At 47.6% G+C, this 21,554-nt stretch overlaps 1 protein-coding gene across 3 annotated transcripts in view; it reads left to right on the top strand.

Moving 5' to 3' along the window:
• The window catches only part of STK4 (serine/threonine kinase 4), a 214,606-nt gene that overhangs the window by 66,004 nt on the left and 127,048 nt on the right, over positions 1–21,554 (top strand). For all 3 annotated transcript variants that reach the window (XM_069243539.1, XM_069243538.1, XM_069243540.1), the window contains exon 6: positions 17,207–17,374. In XM_069243539.1, coding sequence (XP_069099640.1) covers positions 17,207–17,374 — 168 coding nt within the window. The remainder of the gene's footprint in view (positions 1–17,206; positions 17,375–21,554) is intronic.

Here is a 21,554-nt window from a genome sequence, read left to right as displayed (position 1 = left end):
CTCCATCTTCACAGCCTGCATCCATCCTCTCAGCAACAGGCTCAGGTGCATCCTGTCCAAGAGCTGTTCTAGTTTGTCTGACGCCATACGCTGAAGGCACCTAGTGACATAAATGCCCAAATACTTAAGACGGGAGGCCTTGCATGGAAACAGGTGGGTAGCAATGGAAGAATGGGTGGTCACTCTCGAGAACTGTAGGGCCTTGCTCTTACCCCAACTAACTTTGTAGCTAGATATGACCACAAAAGCATGGAAAGACTCTAGCAAAGCCAGGATTGAGAGAGGTTCGAGAGCGTGAGCAAAATGTCTGCATATAGGTTGAGCACCCTCACGGAGGGGGGATCCGAACTATCCACTACGATTAGCATAGCGCCGCAGCCAGAGGTTCCCTGGCGAGACGGAAGAGCAGAGGGGACAGCAGGCATCACTGCTACACCTCCCTACGGACCGGAAATGAACCCTAGAGAAAACTGTCACATATGACTTGCGCCATGTGAGGGTCATATAACCAGCAGACCCTGAACATAAAATATGCACCGAAACCAAATTTGTGGAGCGCAGCAAACAGACTCCTCCAGTCTGCCCACTCAAAGGCCTTCTCAGCATCCAACAGTGCCAGATCCTCCTCTGGTAGATCCCTAGCCAGCTGCACGGTGTGAGCCAGTGTACGCATATGGAGCTAATGATTCTGGAAAGACTGAAGAACAAACCCCACTTGAGAGTGGTGGACCAAAGAGGGAATGACCAGTTTGAGGTGGGCTGCCAGAATCTTGGTGTCACATTTGAGGAGGGAGATGGGGTAAGAGCTGCCACAGAGGAGGGGATCCTTTCCAGGCTTGGTAAAGACCACAATAAAAGCTCTATTGGAGAAGAGGCCAAGGGAACACGTCCGTCAGCCTCCTGGAAAGCCTCACAGAGGGAATCCACAACCTCGGCCTTTGTCCACCTATAAAACTTGGCTGGGAAGCTATCCTCCCCCGGGACCTTATGGTAGGTGTTTTGCTTTTCACTAATGACCGAGCTGAAATACTCATGCACTGACAAAAAATCTCTGAAATACACTTCTTAGCCCAAAGAAGAAATTTATTATTCCACTAGGCAAAGTTCCTAAAACGAGATTAGCATGTTGAAAGCACACGTTTAAAATAAAAATAAAAAGTCACAACAATGGAATGAAAACATACACAAATGATTCTCCACTGCAATATATACAGCAAATAAATGTATCTATATTATAATGCAAAGCAAATAATGAATTAAAAATGCATCACCGTAGGGCCTGTCAGGTGCTTCATCTTTCTCCTGCCAGCAAGCCGATGACCCCATTCGATCACGAAAGAGAGAGCGATCTCTACCCTCGTGGGAAATCTATATTAGACATCCGACGTCTGAATCCTGGTTGAGGTCTCTGAATCTCCTACTGTCCATCTGGGTCTGTTGTAAATCTTAAAAACCCAAAGAAGGAGCTTTCTGGAAAAACCCCTCAAGTTGCGCAAGAAGTATTCAAACATGCTGTCAGGTCAAAGCGAGGCCATTCCCTCCCGTCTGAGTACATTCACTACCTTTCCCATGAGTCAAAATGGCACCCCCCTTTCTCCCCAACCACAGTCCACCAATCATGCGACTATATGTCCCATAAAACAGCAAGGCACCATATCATTGCCTCTTTCTTTGCAAATCCAAAGTTCAAAATAACATGTAACCATCTGGAACCATCAACGAGGGACTCCAGGACAGCCAGTAGACTGAACACATTTACGAGCCTTGGAGAAGATTCAAACCCCTTCTGGAGATTAGATGTCAGAACGATTTAGCCCTGCTTCACATTACTTAAAACAGTTCTCCCATTCTAGGGTGGGTAAAAACAGAAATTACTAAAACAAATTCAATCTTTTCAGGAATGAAGCATTAAACAGATGTCTTGTACAAGAACATTTGACAACACCCAAAAGGTCAGGATAATCCTGTCCTCCGAGTCCTTAATAGAATCAAAAATTCTTGTTGCAAAGCTAGAAATATTTTATTCTGTGTCTCGGACCGGATGCTCAAATAAAGCTAATTTAAAGATCATTAACAGCAACTGAAGAAGCATGAACAATAGGTTTATAATAAAATTGTTTAAACATTGAATCAGATGACCAATCTGCCGCTCGCAGAATGCCCTCCAATCTGGGACCTAAAACAAAGGCTTTAGAAGCCATGGCTCCTCCCCCGGAATGAGCCACATAATTAGACATTTCAATGCCAGCTTCTGCCATGACCCATCTAGCCAAAGTAGCTGCTGACACTGGTTTGAAAGGTTTTTCAACCGACAATAGTAACTGGCCAAAGGGATCGGCTCAATGACCCAGAGCGCGTTCTTCATAGGTCTTAAGACATTGAACCACACAATGTTTTTGATTATGAGGAAAAGCCAGATCCTCTGTTGACGAAGACATAGTTTTTGTACTTTTAGATAATATAAAAGAAACTTCCTCTTGAGAGAATAACCTATCTGCTTATTCTAAAGCACATAGATCAGAAACTCTTGCATGAGAAAAGGTATAAAAACATAGTCTGTATGGCTGACGGTTTTTTCAGGACTAAGGCATTATCAAGCCATTATTTGAAAAGAGTAAAAAAAAAAAAAACAGTTTAAATTGCATAACTGGGAGTGATAAGGTTTTGGAGGGTTAGCTACTCTAAAACCTTTCAGAAGTTTAAAACCAAAGGAGGCATACCTACCAGTTTACTTTCCACTTGTGCGTGACCTGCTGACAAGGCTGATCTCAAATTATTTACTGGCCTGTAATGCAGCCCGGAAGCAGCACATTCCAAGAGAAAACTGCTGATATCTTTTAAGCCTGTCTCCACGGTATCTAAATCCCTTTGAAAGCACCAACCCACCCATCTCCCCCAAACTGAAGCATATCGCTTATGGGTGGATGTAGACCAAGCCTGTTGTATAAACTTGGCAGCATCCTCTGATATTTCATCAATTTGGCCATGTTGCCTGATATTTTCCAAGCCATAAGCGCTAGTTGATACTGAAGAAGAGGATGCAACAATCCTGTAGGATCTGACATCCAGAAAACTCTTCTAGGTGCATGGCAGTAGGTTGAAGAACTTTTGAAAGTATTTTGCCCTATGAGCATTGCACAGATTGAGCAATACCTGAAACAAGGCCATTGTCGCTATAATAGCCATCACCTTCTTCCCCGTGTCCATATGCTCCATAATAGGGCTCAAGCTATTCATAGCATGACATATTGGGACACACTAACCAAAAAAATGGGGGGAAGGGGCTTAGAAAATCTGAAATCAGTCCCCAAGGGGGAGCAATGAAGTTTAAGAGGAGGTAAGTCCTCATGTCCACAAATTATTGCAGCCAAGAAGTTCAGTGCAATCAGGGCGCCAACATTTCAGAAACCTGCTCAATCCCCAGCACGGTATTGTCAAGAAAACAAATACTACTAGATATTTCTGCAATTGCACTTGGGTCCCCGCTCTAAGAGCACAAAATGAACTGAGCGCAAACCCTCTGGATGCGTAGGGTGTGTGGAAGGAACAATAGAAATGGGACTCTCGATCTACACTGCGCTACCTTCTCTTCACAAGCTGAGCTGCCCAATGCGGAGCACACACGGCTAAATAGAATGGGGCGAAAAATCAGGCGCAACGCGTGCCCAAACAAAAATGAAAAAAACCTGACAACCAAGATATATGGGGGCGGAACGCCCAGAGAGTGGGAATAACGTGTAAGGTAAACTCAAACGAGCCGCCAAATGGACTGCTTCGGAGAAACAAAGCAGTTAATTCAGTTGTGCGAAAATGGCACAATAACAACACGCTGAAAACTGTATAAGGGGTAAAAGGCCGCTTTAATAGAACAGGTCTGGCAGCCATAAAAACAACCTTAGAATAAAGTCTATCTTATAGAGACTTCTAGTTGCAGATTCCTTACCTTAGAATTTTCCGCCAGGCATCAGACTGGATCTGTAGATTTTTCTTCGAGCAATACCCTTGCGTGTCGGTAGGTGGCGTCGGTCAACTCCGCAGGCGTAGTAGGCGTCGTGGTCGCCATGATGATGTCGGGAGTAGTACTTAGACGCCGCCCTCGCGCAGTGACGTCAGTTCTTTTCTTTCTGCGCCATGCTCTGATCCGGAGAGAGGGTATTTTTTGGCCGAATTCAACCGTTTTGTTGAGGTTTTTTGTGTACGACTTTGGTGTGTCGAAATGTCCCCGAAGACCGGGTTCAAGCCTTGTGAGGACTGCCATCGGACGATGTCGGTGACGGATCCTCATCGTGTTTGTCTGTGGTGCCTCGACCACGACCCGAAGTCTTGCTCTGAGTGTCGGGCCATGCACCCGAAAGCTTTGAGGGAGCGGTCCCTGAAGCTAATGGCGGCCCGGCACTCGACTCAGAGTAGGTCCTGTTCTCGCTCGAGAGGAAGGTCTTGAGATCGGTCGCGGAGTCATCACCACTCGTCTTCTTCGAAGTCCTCGGGTCAAGGTAAGAAGAAGTCAAAGAAGTCCCAGCATTCTCCGACTTCATCCCTGTCGCTCGACCAAAGCGACGCGGGACGAGCGTCCACACACTAGGCCTCCGTCCTCGGAGCCTGCGTCTGGGTCGACTCCTCGCTTCCCCGAGTTTCCCGGAGCCGGAGCTACCCCCGCCCAACTTAAGGAGTTTTACGAGGCCATGCACCTCATCTTTGGGCTGCTGACCCTGATACGGCGCCTTCGTGCCCAAGGGGTTCGGCTGAGGGGCCTTCGGGTTCCACACCGGCGGCTTCGGCCCCGGCCACTGAGGTCGCCTCCGGATCCGTGTGCAGATCCGCACTGACCCCGGTCGCACCTTCGAGACCTTCCCCGGCGCTGGGTCGATTGTCAGTGCTCCCGACGTCGGTAGTGGCCACTATCGACGTCGACGCAATTCTTATCCCGACGACTCGGAGTCGGGGTGGTGTTGGCTGACGCCGCCATCGGCTTCGGTGGGCCCTATTTGCCTGAGGTCAGATTCGGACCCCTTTTCCTATGGGTACGAATACGGGGAGGAATTGGAGGGGTCCCTGGACCCTTATGAATACCAGGATGACCTTGCTATGGACTGGGCAGAGGATTTGGGCGAAGCCAGTGGTCTGGATACTTCTCCTGACGCTGGCATGCTGTCTCCTCCTATCGTGGCTACGGCGGAGCGAGCTACTTACAATATGGTGGTCAGAAGGGCGGCTGAGGTCCTTGGCCTTGAGCTACCTATTGTGGAAGTCAGGTCTAATCTCCTGACAGAGGTGCTTCAGCCTGGGGCTTCTACATCAGAACCCCTTCTCCCATTCAATGAGGCCCTCACTGATGTCCTTTTGGGTACATGGTCCAAACCCAACACAGGGGCTCCTGTGAACAGGACTATGGCTTGCTGCTATCGGCCCGCACCGAACGACCCAAAATTCCTGTCCCAACACCTTACACCGGAGAGTCTTGTGATCCAGGCTTCCTCTTCTTCTTGCGCGTTCTCTTCCGCACCCCCGGATAGGAAATCCAAAAGGCTGGAACAATTTGGCAAGAAGTTGTTTTCTTCCTCCAGCCTCGCACTGCGGTCTGTGAACACTGCATGTCTTTTGGGCTGCTATACCCACTCTCTCTGGGATACGGTTGCACAAGTCCTGCCGCAGATACCGGAGGGGGCCTGTGCTCTTGTCTCCCAAGCAGTGAAAGATGCGAGAGACGCTGCAAAGTTCAATATCCGTTGTGGGCTGGATACGACCAACTCTTTGGGAAGATCGGTTGCGACGACAGTGGCCTTACGGCGCCACACCTGGTTAGGCACTTCTGGCTGCTCGAGGGATGTCCAACAGTCACTCATGGACATGCCCTTTGACGGCACCCGTCTCTTCGGAGACAAGGCGGACTCGGCCTTGGAGAGATTCAAGGATTCCCGGGCTACGGCTCGGTCCCTTGGTCTTTCCTCCGCCACACGCCCTCCACAGTCCGCTTTTCGTCCCTTTCATGGACCCGGAAGGGGCGCCCTGTCGTGTCCTCTACCCAGCCACTGTGCCTTGCATGCTGGACAGCCTATGTGTGGCTGAGGACGCGGAATCTCACGTGGTCGTGGGACAGGGAACCAGAGGTCTGTCTAGTCCACCTCTGCCCCCGCTGCAGCCTCCAAACCCTCCTAGTCCGTCCCCTCACTCCCACCCACTTTGTGGCAGGATCCGCCATCACCTGCCCTACAGGGAACATATCACCACGGATGGGTGGGTTTTGCAGATCATTTGGAAGGGCTACTCCTTCCCTTTCGAATCTGCACCACCACACATGCCATCATCCTTCCATCATTTTCCGGAGGATCATTTGGTGCTTCTCCACCAGGTAGTTGCGGCTCTCTTGGCCAAGGGAGCTATAGAAAGGGTCCCTGTGCCAGAAGTAGGCTGTGGTTGTTATTCCCGCTACTTTCTGATTCCAAAGAAGGACAAGGGCTTGCGTCCTATCCTAGACCTTCAGGACCTGATCTACTTCCTCAAGAAGGAGAAATTCAAAATGCTCACCCTGGCTCAGGTTCTTTCTGCCTTGGACCCAGGAGGCTGGATGGTAGCGTTGGACTTGCAGGACGCCTATTTCCACATTCCCATCCTGCCTACGATTTGTGGTAGGTCACGAGCACTTTCAGTTTACCGTGCTCCCTTTCGGCCTTACCAGCGCCTCTCGGGTGTTCACGAAAGTGATGGCGGTGGTTGCAGCTCATCTGCGCAGGTTAGGGGTCTCAGTCTTCCCCTACCTCGACGACTGGCTGTTGAAGGCACCTTCGCCCCAGACAGTTGACTCCTACCTTCAGACTACGGCGAACCTCCTGTAACAACTGGGGTTCACTATAAACGTGCTGAAGTCACACCTGACTCCCTCTCAGAAGCTCCCTTTCATTGGAGCTGTTCTGGAAAATTTTGGGCTTTCCTCCCGACAAGCGAGTCCACGACATTCAGCCTATGATTCAGATCTTTCAGCCTCGGTCTTGGGTTTCGGTGAGACTGACGCTGAGGCTGTTGGGCCTCATGGCTTCCTGCATCCTGCTAGTAACACATGCCAGATAGCATATGCGCGCTCTGCAGTGGGACCTGAAGTTCCAGTGGGCGCAGCATCAGGGAAATCTCTCTGACATGCTTCAGATCTCGGAGGGGACTGCGAAAGACCTGCAGTGGGGGCGTTCGATTCCAAATTAGGTCAACGGCAGATCCCTCTCCCTTCCCCAGCCAGATCTCTCTATAGTGGCAGACACGTCACTTCTAGGTTGGGGTGGCCACATGGGGGGGGGGGGGCGGAGATCAGAGTCCTCTGGTCTCCGGCAGAGTCGGGATTCCACATAAATATGCTGGAGCTCTGGGCAATCAGGCTTGGGTTAAAAGCATTCCTTCCCTCTCTCAAAGGGAAAGTGGTGCAGGTGTTCACGGACAACACTACCTCCATATGGTACTCTGGCAAACAAGGTGGGTAGGGTCCAGGAGCTTTTGTCAGTAGACACTACGCCTCTGGACATGGCTGAAACCTCAGGGCATTACCCTGATGGTTCAACATCTGGCGGGTTCTCTCAATGCCAGAGCAGACAAACTCAGCCGCCGACGCACAGTTGATCACGAATGGCGTCTCCATCCGGAGGTGGCGCAAGGTCTCTTTCTCAAATGGGGAGAGCCTTGATTAGATCTGTTAAACTCCGCAGAGAACATGCAATGTCAGCTGTTTTGCGCGTTGGAGTTTCCAAGGTGGCACTCGCTCAGAGACGCTTTTTGTCTCGAGTGGAGCTCCGACCTCCTTTATGCCTTCCTGCCTATCCCTCTTCTGCCCAGAGTTCTCAAGAAAATCAAGTACGACCGGGCCCAAGTTATTTTGGTGGCTCCGGATTGGGCTCGAAGAGTGTGGTATCCAGAGCTATGGGGCATGTCCATCGATCCTCCACTCAGACTCCCTTTTTGGGCGGATCATCTGTCGCAGCAGCAGGGGACGGTTCTCCACCCGAACCTGTCCAACCTCCCCCTTCATGCATGGAGATTGAGTGGCAACAGTTGAAGGCATTTGCCCTTCCACCTGAAGTCTGTATTGTTATCTTGGCAGCCAGGCATCCATCGACTAAAACTGTATACGCCTGTTGTTGGAATAAATTTGTGGCATGGTGTAACAACAAATCTGTTGACTCCCTTTCTGCCCCTATGGCAGAGGTTCTTCTGTTCATTCTTTCTTTAGCCCAGCAGGGCTCTGCTTTGGGCACCCTTAAAGGGTATTTGCCTGCCGTTTCCGTCATCCTTAGGCTTCCTGCTCAGCCCTCACTCTATAAATCTCCTATTGTGAGTAGGTTCTTAAAAGGGCTCACCCATTTATTTCCTTCCACTCCGTTCATCATGCCTCCGTGGGATCTTAATCTTGTACTTACTTATTTGATGTGTACCCCCATTGAGCCAATGCATAATTGTCCCTTGCGGCTCCTCACATTCAAAACTGTCTTCCTGGTCGCTATCACCTCTGCTCGCAGGGTGAGTGAGGTTCAGGCCCTTTCTTCAAAGCCTCCATACTTGTCTGTACACCCTGACAAAGTGGTGTTACGCACTAGAGCTTCCTTCCTTCCTAAGGTGGTTACACCATTTCATTTAGGCCAGTCCATTACTTTGCCTACCTTCTATGCACCCCCACATCCTTCCCATGAGGAGGAGAGACTCCATCGTCTGTACCCCAAAAGAGCTTTGGCGTTCTACCTCAATCGTACTAAAGATTTCCAGGTGGACGATCAACTGTTTGGCTATATGGGTGCGAAGAAAGGGAAGGCGGTGCAAAAGTGTACCATCTCTCGATGGGTGCTTCTTTATTTCAAACTGTGCTATGCTTTGGGTAAAAAGCAACCTTCTAAAGGCTTGCGTGCTCATTCTACCAGAGCAACTGCTCCTTCCACTGGGTTAGCAAGAGGAATTCCTGTCCTGGATATCTGTCAGGCAACTACGTGGGCATCCCTGCACACATTTGCTAAGCATTACTGCCTGGATAGTCAGGTCCGTCAAGGCGGCTACTTTGGTCGTTCGGTCCTGCAGGACTTTCTAGTATGATCTTGGTTCGCAGCCCACCACCGAGGATGGCATTGCTTGGGTATCTCTTCTAAGGTAAGGAATCTGCAACTAGAAGTCTCTATCAGATGTACAAGTTACTTACCTTCGGTAACGAAATAGCTGGTAGAGACATATTCTAGTTGCAGATTCCTTACCGCCCACCCATCCTCCCCGCTTGCAAACTGATTTCTAGGGTCAGGGATTCCCTCTTTCAGGTCCTTCGCTCTGGTGCACCAATTTCAGTGTTCTTAACGGCTCTGCTCTCTGGCATGGAAAGTCGTTAAAAGAAACTGACGTCACTGCGCGAGGGCGGCATCTATGTACTACTCCCGACGTCATCATGGCGACCATGACGCCTATGATGCCTGCGAAGTCGACCGACATCACCTACCGATGCGCAAGGGTAGTGCTCGAAGAAAAATCTCCGGATCCAGTCTGACGCCTGGGCGAAAATTCTAAGGTAAGGAATCTGCAACTAGAATATGTCTCTACCCAATATCTTGTTACTGAAGGTACGTAACTTGTACAACAATACTAAATCATGTCCTCACTAATACATAAAACTCCACCCAACCCCACCCTCACCACCACCTCTAATAAAATGCATTGCCTTTCCCAGATCAACCTTGTTCAAACTCCAGTACCCATGTGCCCTAGTGTCCCCTTTCTGTTGTTCCCCTTGCCCCTCCATCCCTTTGGGCCTTCTCAATATTCTTTTCCCATACCTCCCCCCCCCCCCCCAGCCACTGAAATATCTCTCATCTCCACCATCCAGGAAAACCCAAAAGCTTTTTCCTGCCCCACCAAACCTAATCAACCTAATAACTCAAAAATCCCACAAATGTTCACCCAACAATTCCACAATCTTAAGCCTCAATTCCAAAATGTAGAACTTGTTGTCCAAGCCTCTGCCGCCCAATGACCATCCCAAAACACACCAAAACCATGGGCACCTGCAGCATCAGAAAAAAAAATCTGCACTTGCCAGCACCATCACTCATCATCCAACAACATGGTCACACCGTTGAAACTCAGAAAAGAAATCCACATCCTCAAATCAGCCGTTGTATCTTCCTCACGTCGAATTCTGTGTTGCGGCAAAAGTGCACCTTTAACTGAAAAAGCAAGACACCTACAAGTAGCTCTCCCAACTCTCACCAAGTGGCATGAAAAGTTCAAATGGCCCAATATAACCTGCAGGTGCCGCAACTCAAGCATATCCTTGGAAACTGCTTCCTCCAACAAGGAAATCAACTTCTGCACCTTTTCTTCCAGTAAACGAACCTCCAACTTCACTGAATCCAACTCAGAATGCTGAAACGTAATACAAGTAGCAGGGCCCTCTGTCTTATCGGGGGCCAATGGCATGTCCGTCTCCTTTATACACTCCTGAAACTCCACTAGACCACTGGTACATACATTGGAACCCAGCTCACCCACCAAGAAAGTCATCAAACTAGTAAGTGACATACCTGAACCCTGTCTTTTGTTGAAAAAAAAAAAAAAACACTGCAAGAAAAATCTAAAGGTTCCAAATAATGAACAAGAAACCGAACAACCCATTGGCAACATTCTATCCACAAATATCCGATCATCAAATTGAATCTCTAATAATGAAAAATCTTTAGGATGTACTGCCAACAATCTAAAAGGAGACTGAATGTCTTACTTTGCCATCAAAGCAATCCTACCACAAGACCTGACCAATCTAATAGCCTCATCCACTGACATGTAATGAACTACAGAATCTTCCTGTGCAATAAAATAATTAACTGACTCCCCCGCTGGCCATGAGAGATCATTAATCAATCTAAACTCACCTTGTTTCTTTTTTGGCACAACACCCAATGGCGAAAGAGTCAAATTAGGAATCGGCCAAAAATCAAATGGACCCACGACTCTACCTGCCATTAGTTCCTTCTCCAGTTCCTTCCTTACCACCTCTGGCCTCTCAGCTGCAGATTTCACATTTTTTACTTATCTATCCACTCTCGGACCCTGATAACATATCTAAAACCTTCGGAAAAACCCCAGTACAATAATTTCGCTTCCTCAACCTTTGAATAAAACTGTACCCAATAAAACAAAATCTCCGTCTTAATAGGATTAGGGCCCTTTTCCCACCACTTGCTGCACCTGGTCTCTTTCCCTGTCTCCACCCCTACGTCCATTCGCCTGCCAACCCCACAGCATTTCTCCAAAGCACTGCACCAAGGGATGTTTTCCTCCACAACTAGAGCAATCATGCGTAAACTTGCACTGCATTCTTGTACATGAGCCCCTTTTGAAAGATCAACGGGAACCATTGTGTGGAAATTGACCTCTGGCGAAACTACCCGCTCCGGATTGGATGGGACGCCCTTGGAAGAGCTTATAAGGAACCAGAAGCTCACTAGCTGTATATAACTCTGGTGCCGTCTTAGAAGTACGCAACCACTGCATTCAAAGCTCATTGTCAGTATCCCTCCACTCCTTATCCGAATATAGTGCCATCTGAGCTCTAAATCCTTCATTGTGTCTAAACCATCCAAATGCCCCATAATCCATTTGAGCCCACCTCACCACATCCATGTATTTAAAAAGAGAAACACATCGCTCCTGATGCTTCTCACAATAAACACTTGCAAAAATTAAGAATGCAGATGTCCAGTCCTCAATTGTAGTAGGCAATCTCAGCCTCCTCGATAGCTCCCAATCCTGCTCCTTTGACCCTTCTTTTGCTTGCACCTCTCTGTGCAATAACTTGAAAACATCTACAATCTCACCATTTTATATCTTGCCTTTCATAGCCTGGGTGAGATGCACCCCTAAAGGCATCGACACCCCCATATAAGGCAACATTTTATGCTTCACACTACCACCACCACCACCTGAAACACCCTCTTCCTAACCTTGTTCCGCTGTGGAAGCCACCCCCCCCACCCTCAGTTAACTAACCCTCAGTGCTTACATCATTTTTTGCCCACAGCCACCTTATTGTTGCTTCTTTCTTTCAACCTTTCACCATTAGCATCCTTCTTACCACTCAAAATCCCCAAACCCCTTCATGCTGCTGCAATCGGACTGTTACCCACATGTACAGATACAAAACATACCACTCTTGTATTGGCACCTGCCCACCCCATGCTTCAGCCCCTTTTATTCTCACCTTTCCGAAGCAATCCACTAGCAGGAACCCGGCAGTCCTTTTTGCCTGTCCGATCGCGCTGGACCATCCTGGATGTCAACTCCTGCAAAATATCAAAGCTCTTCTCCTTATTAACGCTCTTCCAGCCCTTTCCCCATTGTACCTCCTTGTCAGCCGTCTGCTCCCCATCCTGCCAAATTTCATCCTCATCCTCCTCCATCTCCTGATCCGCCTCATAGTCCAAAGTCCATCATGGAGTGTGACCCCAGAGTCCTTTCAATCAGCGCTCCAGCTGGTCGTTTGCATCTGCCCTCTGCATCTGTGTCCTGAATCTGCAGATTCACCAGGCCACTCCCTCGTAGTCAGGCAGTTCACTCTGGATACCACCCTCTCTTCTGTCCGATGTATGGAAGGTGCCCAGACCTTCACCGTTGTCACCAAACTCAATGTCCTTTCCATCTCTGTCTTCTGCTTGGCCAGTTCCCCAGAGCCGCGAAGCCATGGGGCATTGTCACACCCTGTAACTATCTCAGCCGCCCTGTACTGTGACTCCCTAAAAAATACCTTCACCCCACAAACTATCCTCATCCACCTGCACGTGCCACGCTCTAATCCAGCTTTCCTCACCTGCCACTAACTGCTTGACCATTTGTTCAGGTCTCAAAACCAACTCTATTGGCCCCATACTGCTCTCATCCACCTGCCATCTCTGCACTTTATTCACCACTGGGCTTACCCACCTGTGCAATATTTGCAATTCAGGGTGAGAAATCACCCTAAATTGCTGTTCCTGCTGACATTGAAAAGCCCCTGCCTTGCACAATGACATCATCCTCAGAATCTGATATCGCAATCGGCTCAGTAATATCTGTGGAGGTGGCCATCTTTGCCGCCTTACCCCAGGTTTTTCCTCTAATGAACCAGACATGCCCAATGCCTGTCCTGACTCGCCCACAAGTCTCTCTTCGATCTCTATTATGAGATTGTAGTGCACATGTGCATCTACAGACTGGGCCCCCAAGTGGCTTACGCTACACACCGCACCTTTCCCCTGAACACCTCTACCCTCCCTGTCCCCCCCTCCTCCCCGACATTCCCATACATTGCGGCAATCTAAACCCCCCCCACGCACACACAACTCAACCGTCTCTGTGATTCTTTCACTTTGGAACAAATCCTCCTCAACCACACGCTCAGTTGAGCCATGTGCCCGCCGCCCTGACACACTTTTTTGTTTATATTTCTTTCCACTGCGCACAGGCAGCAGCCACACTCTCCGTAGATGCTCTTTTAGGCCTTTTTAATCCCACCCAAGCCTGTTGGAAAAAAAAAAAACGACCTTCAGTAAATCCTCCCTATTTTTTTCCAACAATACTTTCAATGCCTTGCTCACTTTATTACCTTGCGCCATAATCGAATCTCAAACTTACTGAAAGCGAAACCATAAAACGAAACCGAAACTCTAAGGCCTACCTCACTACCAATAGCTCAGAACAACCACACCCCGACTTCTTGGGGTGTGACATGGCGAAAAGATGCCTCCCACACCTCGCCTTTAATATATATAGCCTACCTAAAGCCCCACCCTACCCACACCTTCAACCAATTACGTAACCCCACATGGTGGATTGCACCACCAATGCCCGATATGCCTGGGGGGGGGGGGGAACTGGGTGAGCTCTTGCTCCCACCAAACCCCCATTACACAATAACTTGAAAGAGTCACAAAAAACAAGTTGCGATAAGAAAAGGAGCATATGTCAAAGTAAAAACTTTTAACCAAGCAAATATAATAAGGCAATGCAGAAAACAGAGCTAAACTTCTTATAACAATAAGGCACTTATCTCGACTGCGGAGCAGCAAAAAAAGAGGCAGTTAGATGATGCCTTATTGTTTTATGGGAATATAGCTAAGTGACTGGTGGACTGTGGTTGGGAGGAGTGGCGTTTTGACTCCTAGGAAAAATAGTGCTGTTTTTTCACTTTTCTAAGTTTTTCATTGCCTGCTGTTTGGGTAGTGAAGGAGAAAGCATAATTTGAACTTCTGGTCCTGACAGAATTCCTGATTGGGAGCACTCAGACAGATGTGTGAGTAGCTCTTTTAGAGGGACTGAACATGAGTTTAACAGCACTTGTATTCGTAGAATCACACGTTAGAACGACCTCTAATCCTTTATGATGTGATCACGACAGTTGCGGCCATTAACAGGCTGCTAGTTATTTGACGACTGCATTGCATTCTTCTGAACACTCAAATATTTAATGCTAACATTTGTGCGCGACGCTCAGTGGTCTATCAGAAGCACGCGTTTAAATCCAATTGCTTGTTTCAGCGCCTTAACACAGCGACAGTATTGCTTCTACATTCCACTGGAGGCATTTTTATAGCATTATAGGGAGGGGGGGGGGGGGGGACGTTTTCATTCAAAACCTACACATAGTCTGCCATCTAGTGGATAGGTCGGAAACATTAACTTGTTCTGCGGTTTCTTTACTGGTTGTGCAATTGCTTGTTCCGCAGAAAAATCACCCATGAGTAAACGTTGTCATTTTAAAGATTTTTAAGAATGTTGGTGCGTCTCTGTACATGCTAGTAGTTCAACTTGTTTGTCATGTGTCCACAACTTCCACCTAAAGTTATTTGTTCCACCCAAATCAGTACACAGAGGTGGGCTTCCCCTTTTGGGTACGACTGTATTCCTCCATCTCCTTTCTCTCGAAGTCGCACATTTCTCTTTGTTTTTCGAATCGGTTGGACTCCATGAATCTGCCCTTTTCTGCCTTGCATGGCGTTTACAAAAATCTTCTAATAAGATCAGGCAGTTCTTGGCGGCTGACTCTCACAATTCTTGGGACTAAGAAAGCAGCATCTGAGTTGTTTGTTTTTTCTGAAATTAATAAAAAATGGCCGAGGATCCATCATTTGTCGATATCCAAGCGTGGATGTCAGTGTACTAAAATGGTAGAAGTAGCGAATTGACACCACACAACACCCTTTGACCTCAATTAGTCATTTCTATTTGTCTTACATCAGTGGTTCCCAACCTTTTGACTTCTGTGGACCCCCACTTTATCATTAATCGAACCCAGGGACCCCCACTGAATCATCATTGGAATCCGGGGACCCCCACTGAGTCATTACTGGAAGCATGGGACCTAATTTGTCATCATTTGTTAATATTTTTTTATTTTCTAAGCAGTCGCGGACCCCACCGAGAAGGCTTTGCGGACCCCCAGGGGTCCCTGGACCACAGTTTGGGAACCACGGTCTTACATGAAAAAATAGGTGCTCATTTGAAGAGGGGAATTTAGTGCTATAAAACGCAGAACAAAGCATTGTTTGTACCACAAAATGGCATGATCTAATGGTTACCTCAACAAGAAATTAATTGATAAATATTACATTTTTTTTAGTTTTTTTTTTTTAATGGTAGTAGTTCGTTCCAGATCTTGTAATTTATATGGAATATGGTACATACGTTTACAACTGGCTCAACCTCACTTAAGCTTCCCAGGAATTCACAAAGGAATTCTAGGCAGATGTACACCCTTTTACAGGTGTGGAGATCTCAACCATGAGTATGGAGTCCTCTACAGCTGTAAATCACACACAGGGGTGGGTTTGAGACTGTTTTTGCGCGTTCCAAGGATTGGTTTGCCGTGGAAGTCTGGGAATGCCCACAAACTAGTATGTTTGTGTGCATTCACATACTCTTATCTTTTTCCTGCCACCCCAGTAAGGGTCGTATTTTTACTCTAGCTTAGTGCTGGCATAAATGTCTTATCATGGTGCAAAGGGAAATCGATCACCACCAGATTCGGTGGTGGGTTAGGTGAAGGGGTTACTCCACAGGGAATATACCCTCTCTCTCCCCCGTCGAGGAAACCAACACAAAAAGTGTGTATTTACACAAGGGAATCTATTCCCTTTTGCCAAGTTCTCAGCCACGGAGAGCTCTTGTAGTGGGGAATGCATTGCAAATGTTGCTGTAAAGCCTAAATCTCCCGATCTAATCATTAATCCTGTTTCAGTTGGAAACAGAATTGTATGGCTATAATGGTATTATCATTTCACTTGTGATCATCCTCTTTGATGTATGACACCCACATCTTCTCAAAACCATTACCTCTGCATAGTTCTGGTGTCTAAACTGCACAAACTAGACTCAGAATAGTAACTATGGGCCAGATGTAGCAAAGGGTTTTACCCATTCTGTGTCAATGGGAAAATGCTTTGGTACATATGGCCCTATGTCACGTGGAGATGATGGCCGTGAAGCAAGAATGTCGAAATTGTAGGGACATAGCTTCTGAGTAAAGTGAATACTAGCAACAGTATATTAGTAAATTGACGCTATGCGTGGGTGATATTTTGCCACCCTTACCCCAGGTCCCTATAATAGATGTAATGACGTCTTTTAGTGGTTTGCTTGTAAGGTTATATTCCTGTGATCTTTATTTTTCTACTTAAATTTGCCAATTGACTTTTTTATGGTCTGGCTTGAAATCACACTTTTCGCCAGACAGTTATGTGAGAGTGACTAAAGAGGGGCTTTGGACCTGCCCACGTGCTGGGAGCCAGGAGTCCATGTTATGATTTGGTAGTGGTTGTGTGCTTTAACAAAAAAGTTCATGCTTTCCATGCAGCTGTGATGATTTTGTTTATTTATTCAACTCCATGAGCTTGAACTTTCAGGGGCACATACATGACATTGTAAAGCTATTAAAGTGTATTGGACAACTAGATAATTTATTGTGGTTTTCTCTAGCAGAAGCGCAGATGGGTGGAGGGCAGTCATTAACATAATGGATTTTTACCTCTGGCTTGATAGTGCAACTGTCACTTGACCATTATACACTACACTAATATTATTGTACTGTTCTTTGCTTCACACAAATATATATCCTTTCCCGCGGTATGTACTTGTAATGCTTCATATTACAATACAACATTCCTTTAAAACCAGACCTATTGGCATTACCATTGCTTGTCTTATATGTATTTTTGCAACCTTTTAGGATACCATGGCAAAACGAAACACAGTTATAGGTACCCCATTCTGGATGGCTCCGGAAGTGATCCAAGAAATTGGTTATAACTGTGTAGCAGATATCTGGTCCTTGGGAATTACAGCAATAGAAATGGCAGAAGGGAAGCCACCATATTCTGACATTCATCCAATGAGGGTAAGAATCTTTTCTTTGGATTGTCTCATTATGGATTTATTATTATAACGCCTGTGCATTGTGCTACAACTGGGGTTTATTTCAGGAATGCACCATCCTGCTTTACATAGTTTCCGAAATGTCATTCAATTGCTTTGAATTATTGTGACTGCTTTCTTGGTTTAGAGCGCATTAAGAATAATTGTGGTCAGGACTGAAATTGCAAGTGGCCTGGTAGACAGGTTGAGCAGACTAGGGAAAAGGGAACTTGGCCCAAGCAGTGACAAAGAACTTTTGGTAACTTTTCACTCTGAAGATCTGTTTTTCTTTAATATTTAGTGTGCCCTAGTCATATTGATTAAGAAATCAATCCTGTACTCTAAGGTAAGGAAATGCCTCCTTGGCATGGTTACCCCCTGACTTTTTGCCTTGCTGATGCCAAGTTATGATTTGAAAGTGTGCTGAGGCCTGCTAACCAGGCCCCAGCACCAGTGTTCTTTCCCTAACCTGTACCTTTGTTTCCACAATTGGCACACCCTGGCATCCAGGTAAGTCCCTTGTAACTGGTACCCCTGGTACCAAGGGCCCTGATGCCAGGGAAGGTCTCTAAGGGCTGCAGCATGTCTTATGCCACCCTGGAGACCCCTCACTCAGCACAGACACACTGCTTGCCAGCTTGTGTGTGCTGGTGGGGATAAAATGACTAAGTCGACATGGCACTCACACTGCCTATAGGTATAGATAAGTCACCCCTCTAGCAAGCCTTACAGCCCTAAGGCAGGGTGCACTATACCATAGGTGAGGGCATAAGTGCATGAGCACTATGCCCCTACAGTGTCTAAGCAAAACCATAGACATTGTAAGTGCAGGGTAGCCATAAAAGTATATGGTCTGGGAGTCTGTCATACACGAACTCCACAGCACCATAATGGCTACACTGAAAACTGGGAAGTTTGGTATCAAACTTCTCAGCACAATAAATGCACACTGATGCCATTGTACATTTTATTGTGAAATACACCCCAGAGGGCATCTTAGAGATGCCCCCTGAAACCATACCCGACTTCCAGTGTGGGCTGACTAGTTTTAGCAGACTGCCACACACCAGACATGTTGCTGGCCACATGGGGAGAGTGCCTTTGCCACTCTGTGGCTAGTAACAAAGCCTGTACTGGGTGGAGGTGCTTCTCACCTCCCCCTGCAGGAACTGTAACACCTGGCGGTGAGCCTCAAAGGCTCACCCCCTTTGTTACAGCACCCCAGGGCACTCCAGCTAGTGGAGTTGCCCGCCCCCTCCAGCCACAGCCCCACTTTTGGCGAGAAGGCCGGAGCAGATAATGAGAAAAACGAGGAGGAGTCACTGGCCAGTCAGGACAGCCCCTAAGGTGTCCTGAGCTGAGGTGACCCCTGCCTTTAGAAATTCTCCATCTTGATTTTGGAGGATACCCCAATAGGAATCGGGATGTGCCCCCCCCTCCCCTCAGGGAGGAGGCACAAAGAGGGTGTAGCCATCCTCAAGGACAGTAGCCATTGGCTACTGCCCTCCCAGACCTAAACACACCCCTAAATCGAGTATTTAGGGGCTCCCAGAACCCAGCAAGATAGATTCCTGCAACCTAAGACGAAGAAGGTCTGCTGAGCTGAAAAACCTGCAGAGAAGACGGAGACACCAACTGCTTTGGCCCCAGCTATACCGGCCTGTCTCCCCACTTCAAGAAAACTGCAACAGCGACGCGTTCCACAGGGTCCAGCGACCTCTGAAGCCTCAGAGGACTACCCTGCATCTAAAAGGACCAAGAACTCCAGAGGACAGCGGCTCTGCTCCAAAGAAGAAAAATCTTTGCAACAAAGAAGCAACTTTGAAAGAACACACGTTTCCCGCCGGAAGCGTGAGACTTTGCACTCTGCACCCGACGCCCCCAGCTCGACTTGTGGAGAACCAACACTACAGGGAGGACTCCCCGGCGACTGCGAGCCCGTGAGTAGCCAGAGTTGACCCCCCTGAGCCCCGACAGCGACGCCTGCGGAGGGAATCCAGAGGCTCCCCCTTACCGCGACTGCCTGCTTCTAAGAACCCGATGCCTGGTAAGGACACTGCACCCGCAGCCCCCAGGACCTGAAGGATCCGACCTCCAGTGCAGGAGCGACCCCCAGGTGGCCCTCTCCCTTGCCCAGGTGGTGGCTTCCCCGAGGAGCCCCCCCCCCTTGCCTGCCTGCTTCGCTGAAGAGACCCCTGGGTCTCCCATTGAACTCCATTGCAAACCTGACGCCTGTTTGCACACTGCACCCGGCCGCACCCGTGCCGCTGAGGGTGTACTCTTTGTGCTGACTTGTGTCCCCCCCGGTGCCCTACAAAACCCCCCTGGTCTGCCCTCCAAAGACGCGGGTACTTACCTGCTGGCAGACTGGAACCGGGGCACCCCCTTCTCCGTTGAAGCCTATGTGTTTTGGGCACCACTTTGACCTCTGCACCTGACCAGCCCTGAGCTGCTGGTGTGGTAACTTTGGGGTTGCTCTGACCCCCCAACGGTGGGCTACCTTGGACCCAACTTTGAACCCTGTAGGTGGTTTACTTACCTGCAAAACTAACAAACACTTACCTCCCCCAGGAACTGTTGAAAATTGCATTGTGTCCAGTTTTAAAATAGCTTATTGCCATTTGTATGAAAACTGTATATGCTATTTTGCTAATTCAAAGTTCCTAAAGTTCCTAAGTGAAATACCTTTCATTTAAAGTATTGTTTGTAAATCTTGAACCTGTGGTTCTTAAAATAAACTAAGAAAATATATTTTTCTATATAAAAACCTATTTGGCCTGGAATTGTCTTTGAGTGTGTGTTCCTCATTTATTGCCTGTGTGTGTACAACAAATGCTTAACACTACCCTCTGATAAGCCTACTGCTCAACCACACTACCACAAAATAGAGCATTAGAATTATCTCTTTTTGCCACTATCTTACCTCTAAGGGGAACCCTTGGACTCTGTGCATGCTGTTTCTTACTTTGAAATAGTACATACAGAGCCAGCTTCCTACATGTACATTTACCGGTTGCACTAGATGTTCATTTATTTAATGGGTGAAAGGTGGGTTTCCCCCAAGGTTTTCAACTTATTTGTTGATGCGTTTTCTTTGTCCACTCACCATTGCTGTACTGGAAAGTGAAATAATTGAATTGGATATAGGCAATTTTATAGTGCATGTTTTAGGGGAAAAACACTCACTCTGAGATGCAGTGTCCTACCAGCAAAACCCCCAGGAAAAATTAGAGGGACCACTGCAAAAAATATATCACTTTTTCCAGCGGTCTTTTCACGGGAGGCAAGGAGAGATGAGAGGAAGTGAGCTGAGCCTGTGGAAAAACGGATGACTGCTAAGGCACAGTTGTATTAGGTCTCGCCATAGCCTATGTCACAGTGTGAAACCGCAGCATTTTAAGAGCCAGGGGCAGTCGTGGGCTGTGACTGAGTTAGAATATGTTCCTGTTGTAGCTTTCCTCCCCCTCCCATTTAGGGTAGATGAGTTGGAGACGGGGCCCTGGAGAGAGGCATACTAGAAAGGAAGATTTGGGTCTTTTAGAAGAGATAGCAGAACACATTGGCATATCGACATCGTACGAAGAGTCTAAGAGAGCCATAACCAACTTGCCACTTCAAACTTGAAGCCTGTGCCAGCTGCTTATCTCCTGCTCTATATTGACACCCAGACCCTGATAAAGAGAACACAGGTATCCCTCAGATGACTTAAGGTTTATATGCACAATTAAGTCTTGTGGAACACAGAAATGTTATGGATGAAATGCTTGCATTAATAAGAGTCAAAGATAAATATTTGAGGTAGCACCCGAGCCACCATGCCTCCCCGGACAGGTACCAATCATATTCAGATTAGCCTTAGTGCTTCCTAAAATAGGAACAATACAGCCCGATTTGCTGGCCAAGGACAACTCTTAAGGGCATTACAAGCAAGCCCAGACTGTTTCAGTCTATTTCGGGCTCATTCATACAGTGAACCTTAAGTCCTGTGACAGGGTGAGCACTGGTCCCCCGTCTGGGCATACGTGCCTCACTTGTGGTTTCACACTAAGGAATACAAAAAAGTGATGGTGGAACTCTTAATTTAATCCCAGCCACTTATAATTACATGGGCCTGAATCCCAGGTCATTGTTCTATTATCCAACATGCCTCTCAGACAGAAACC

Source organism: Pleurodeles waltl, chromosome 7 (assembly GCF_031143425.1).
Source record: "Pleurodeles waltl isolate 20211129_DDA chromosome 7, aPleWal1.hap1.20221129, whole genome shotgun sequence".
NCBI lineage: Eukaryota > Metazoa > Chordata > Amphibia > Caudata > Salamandridae > Pleurodeles > Pleurodeles waltl.
Note: the sequence above shows the minus strand (reverse complement) of the source record. Positions and strands in the feature narration are given on the sequence as shown.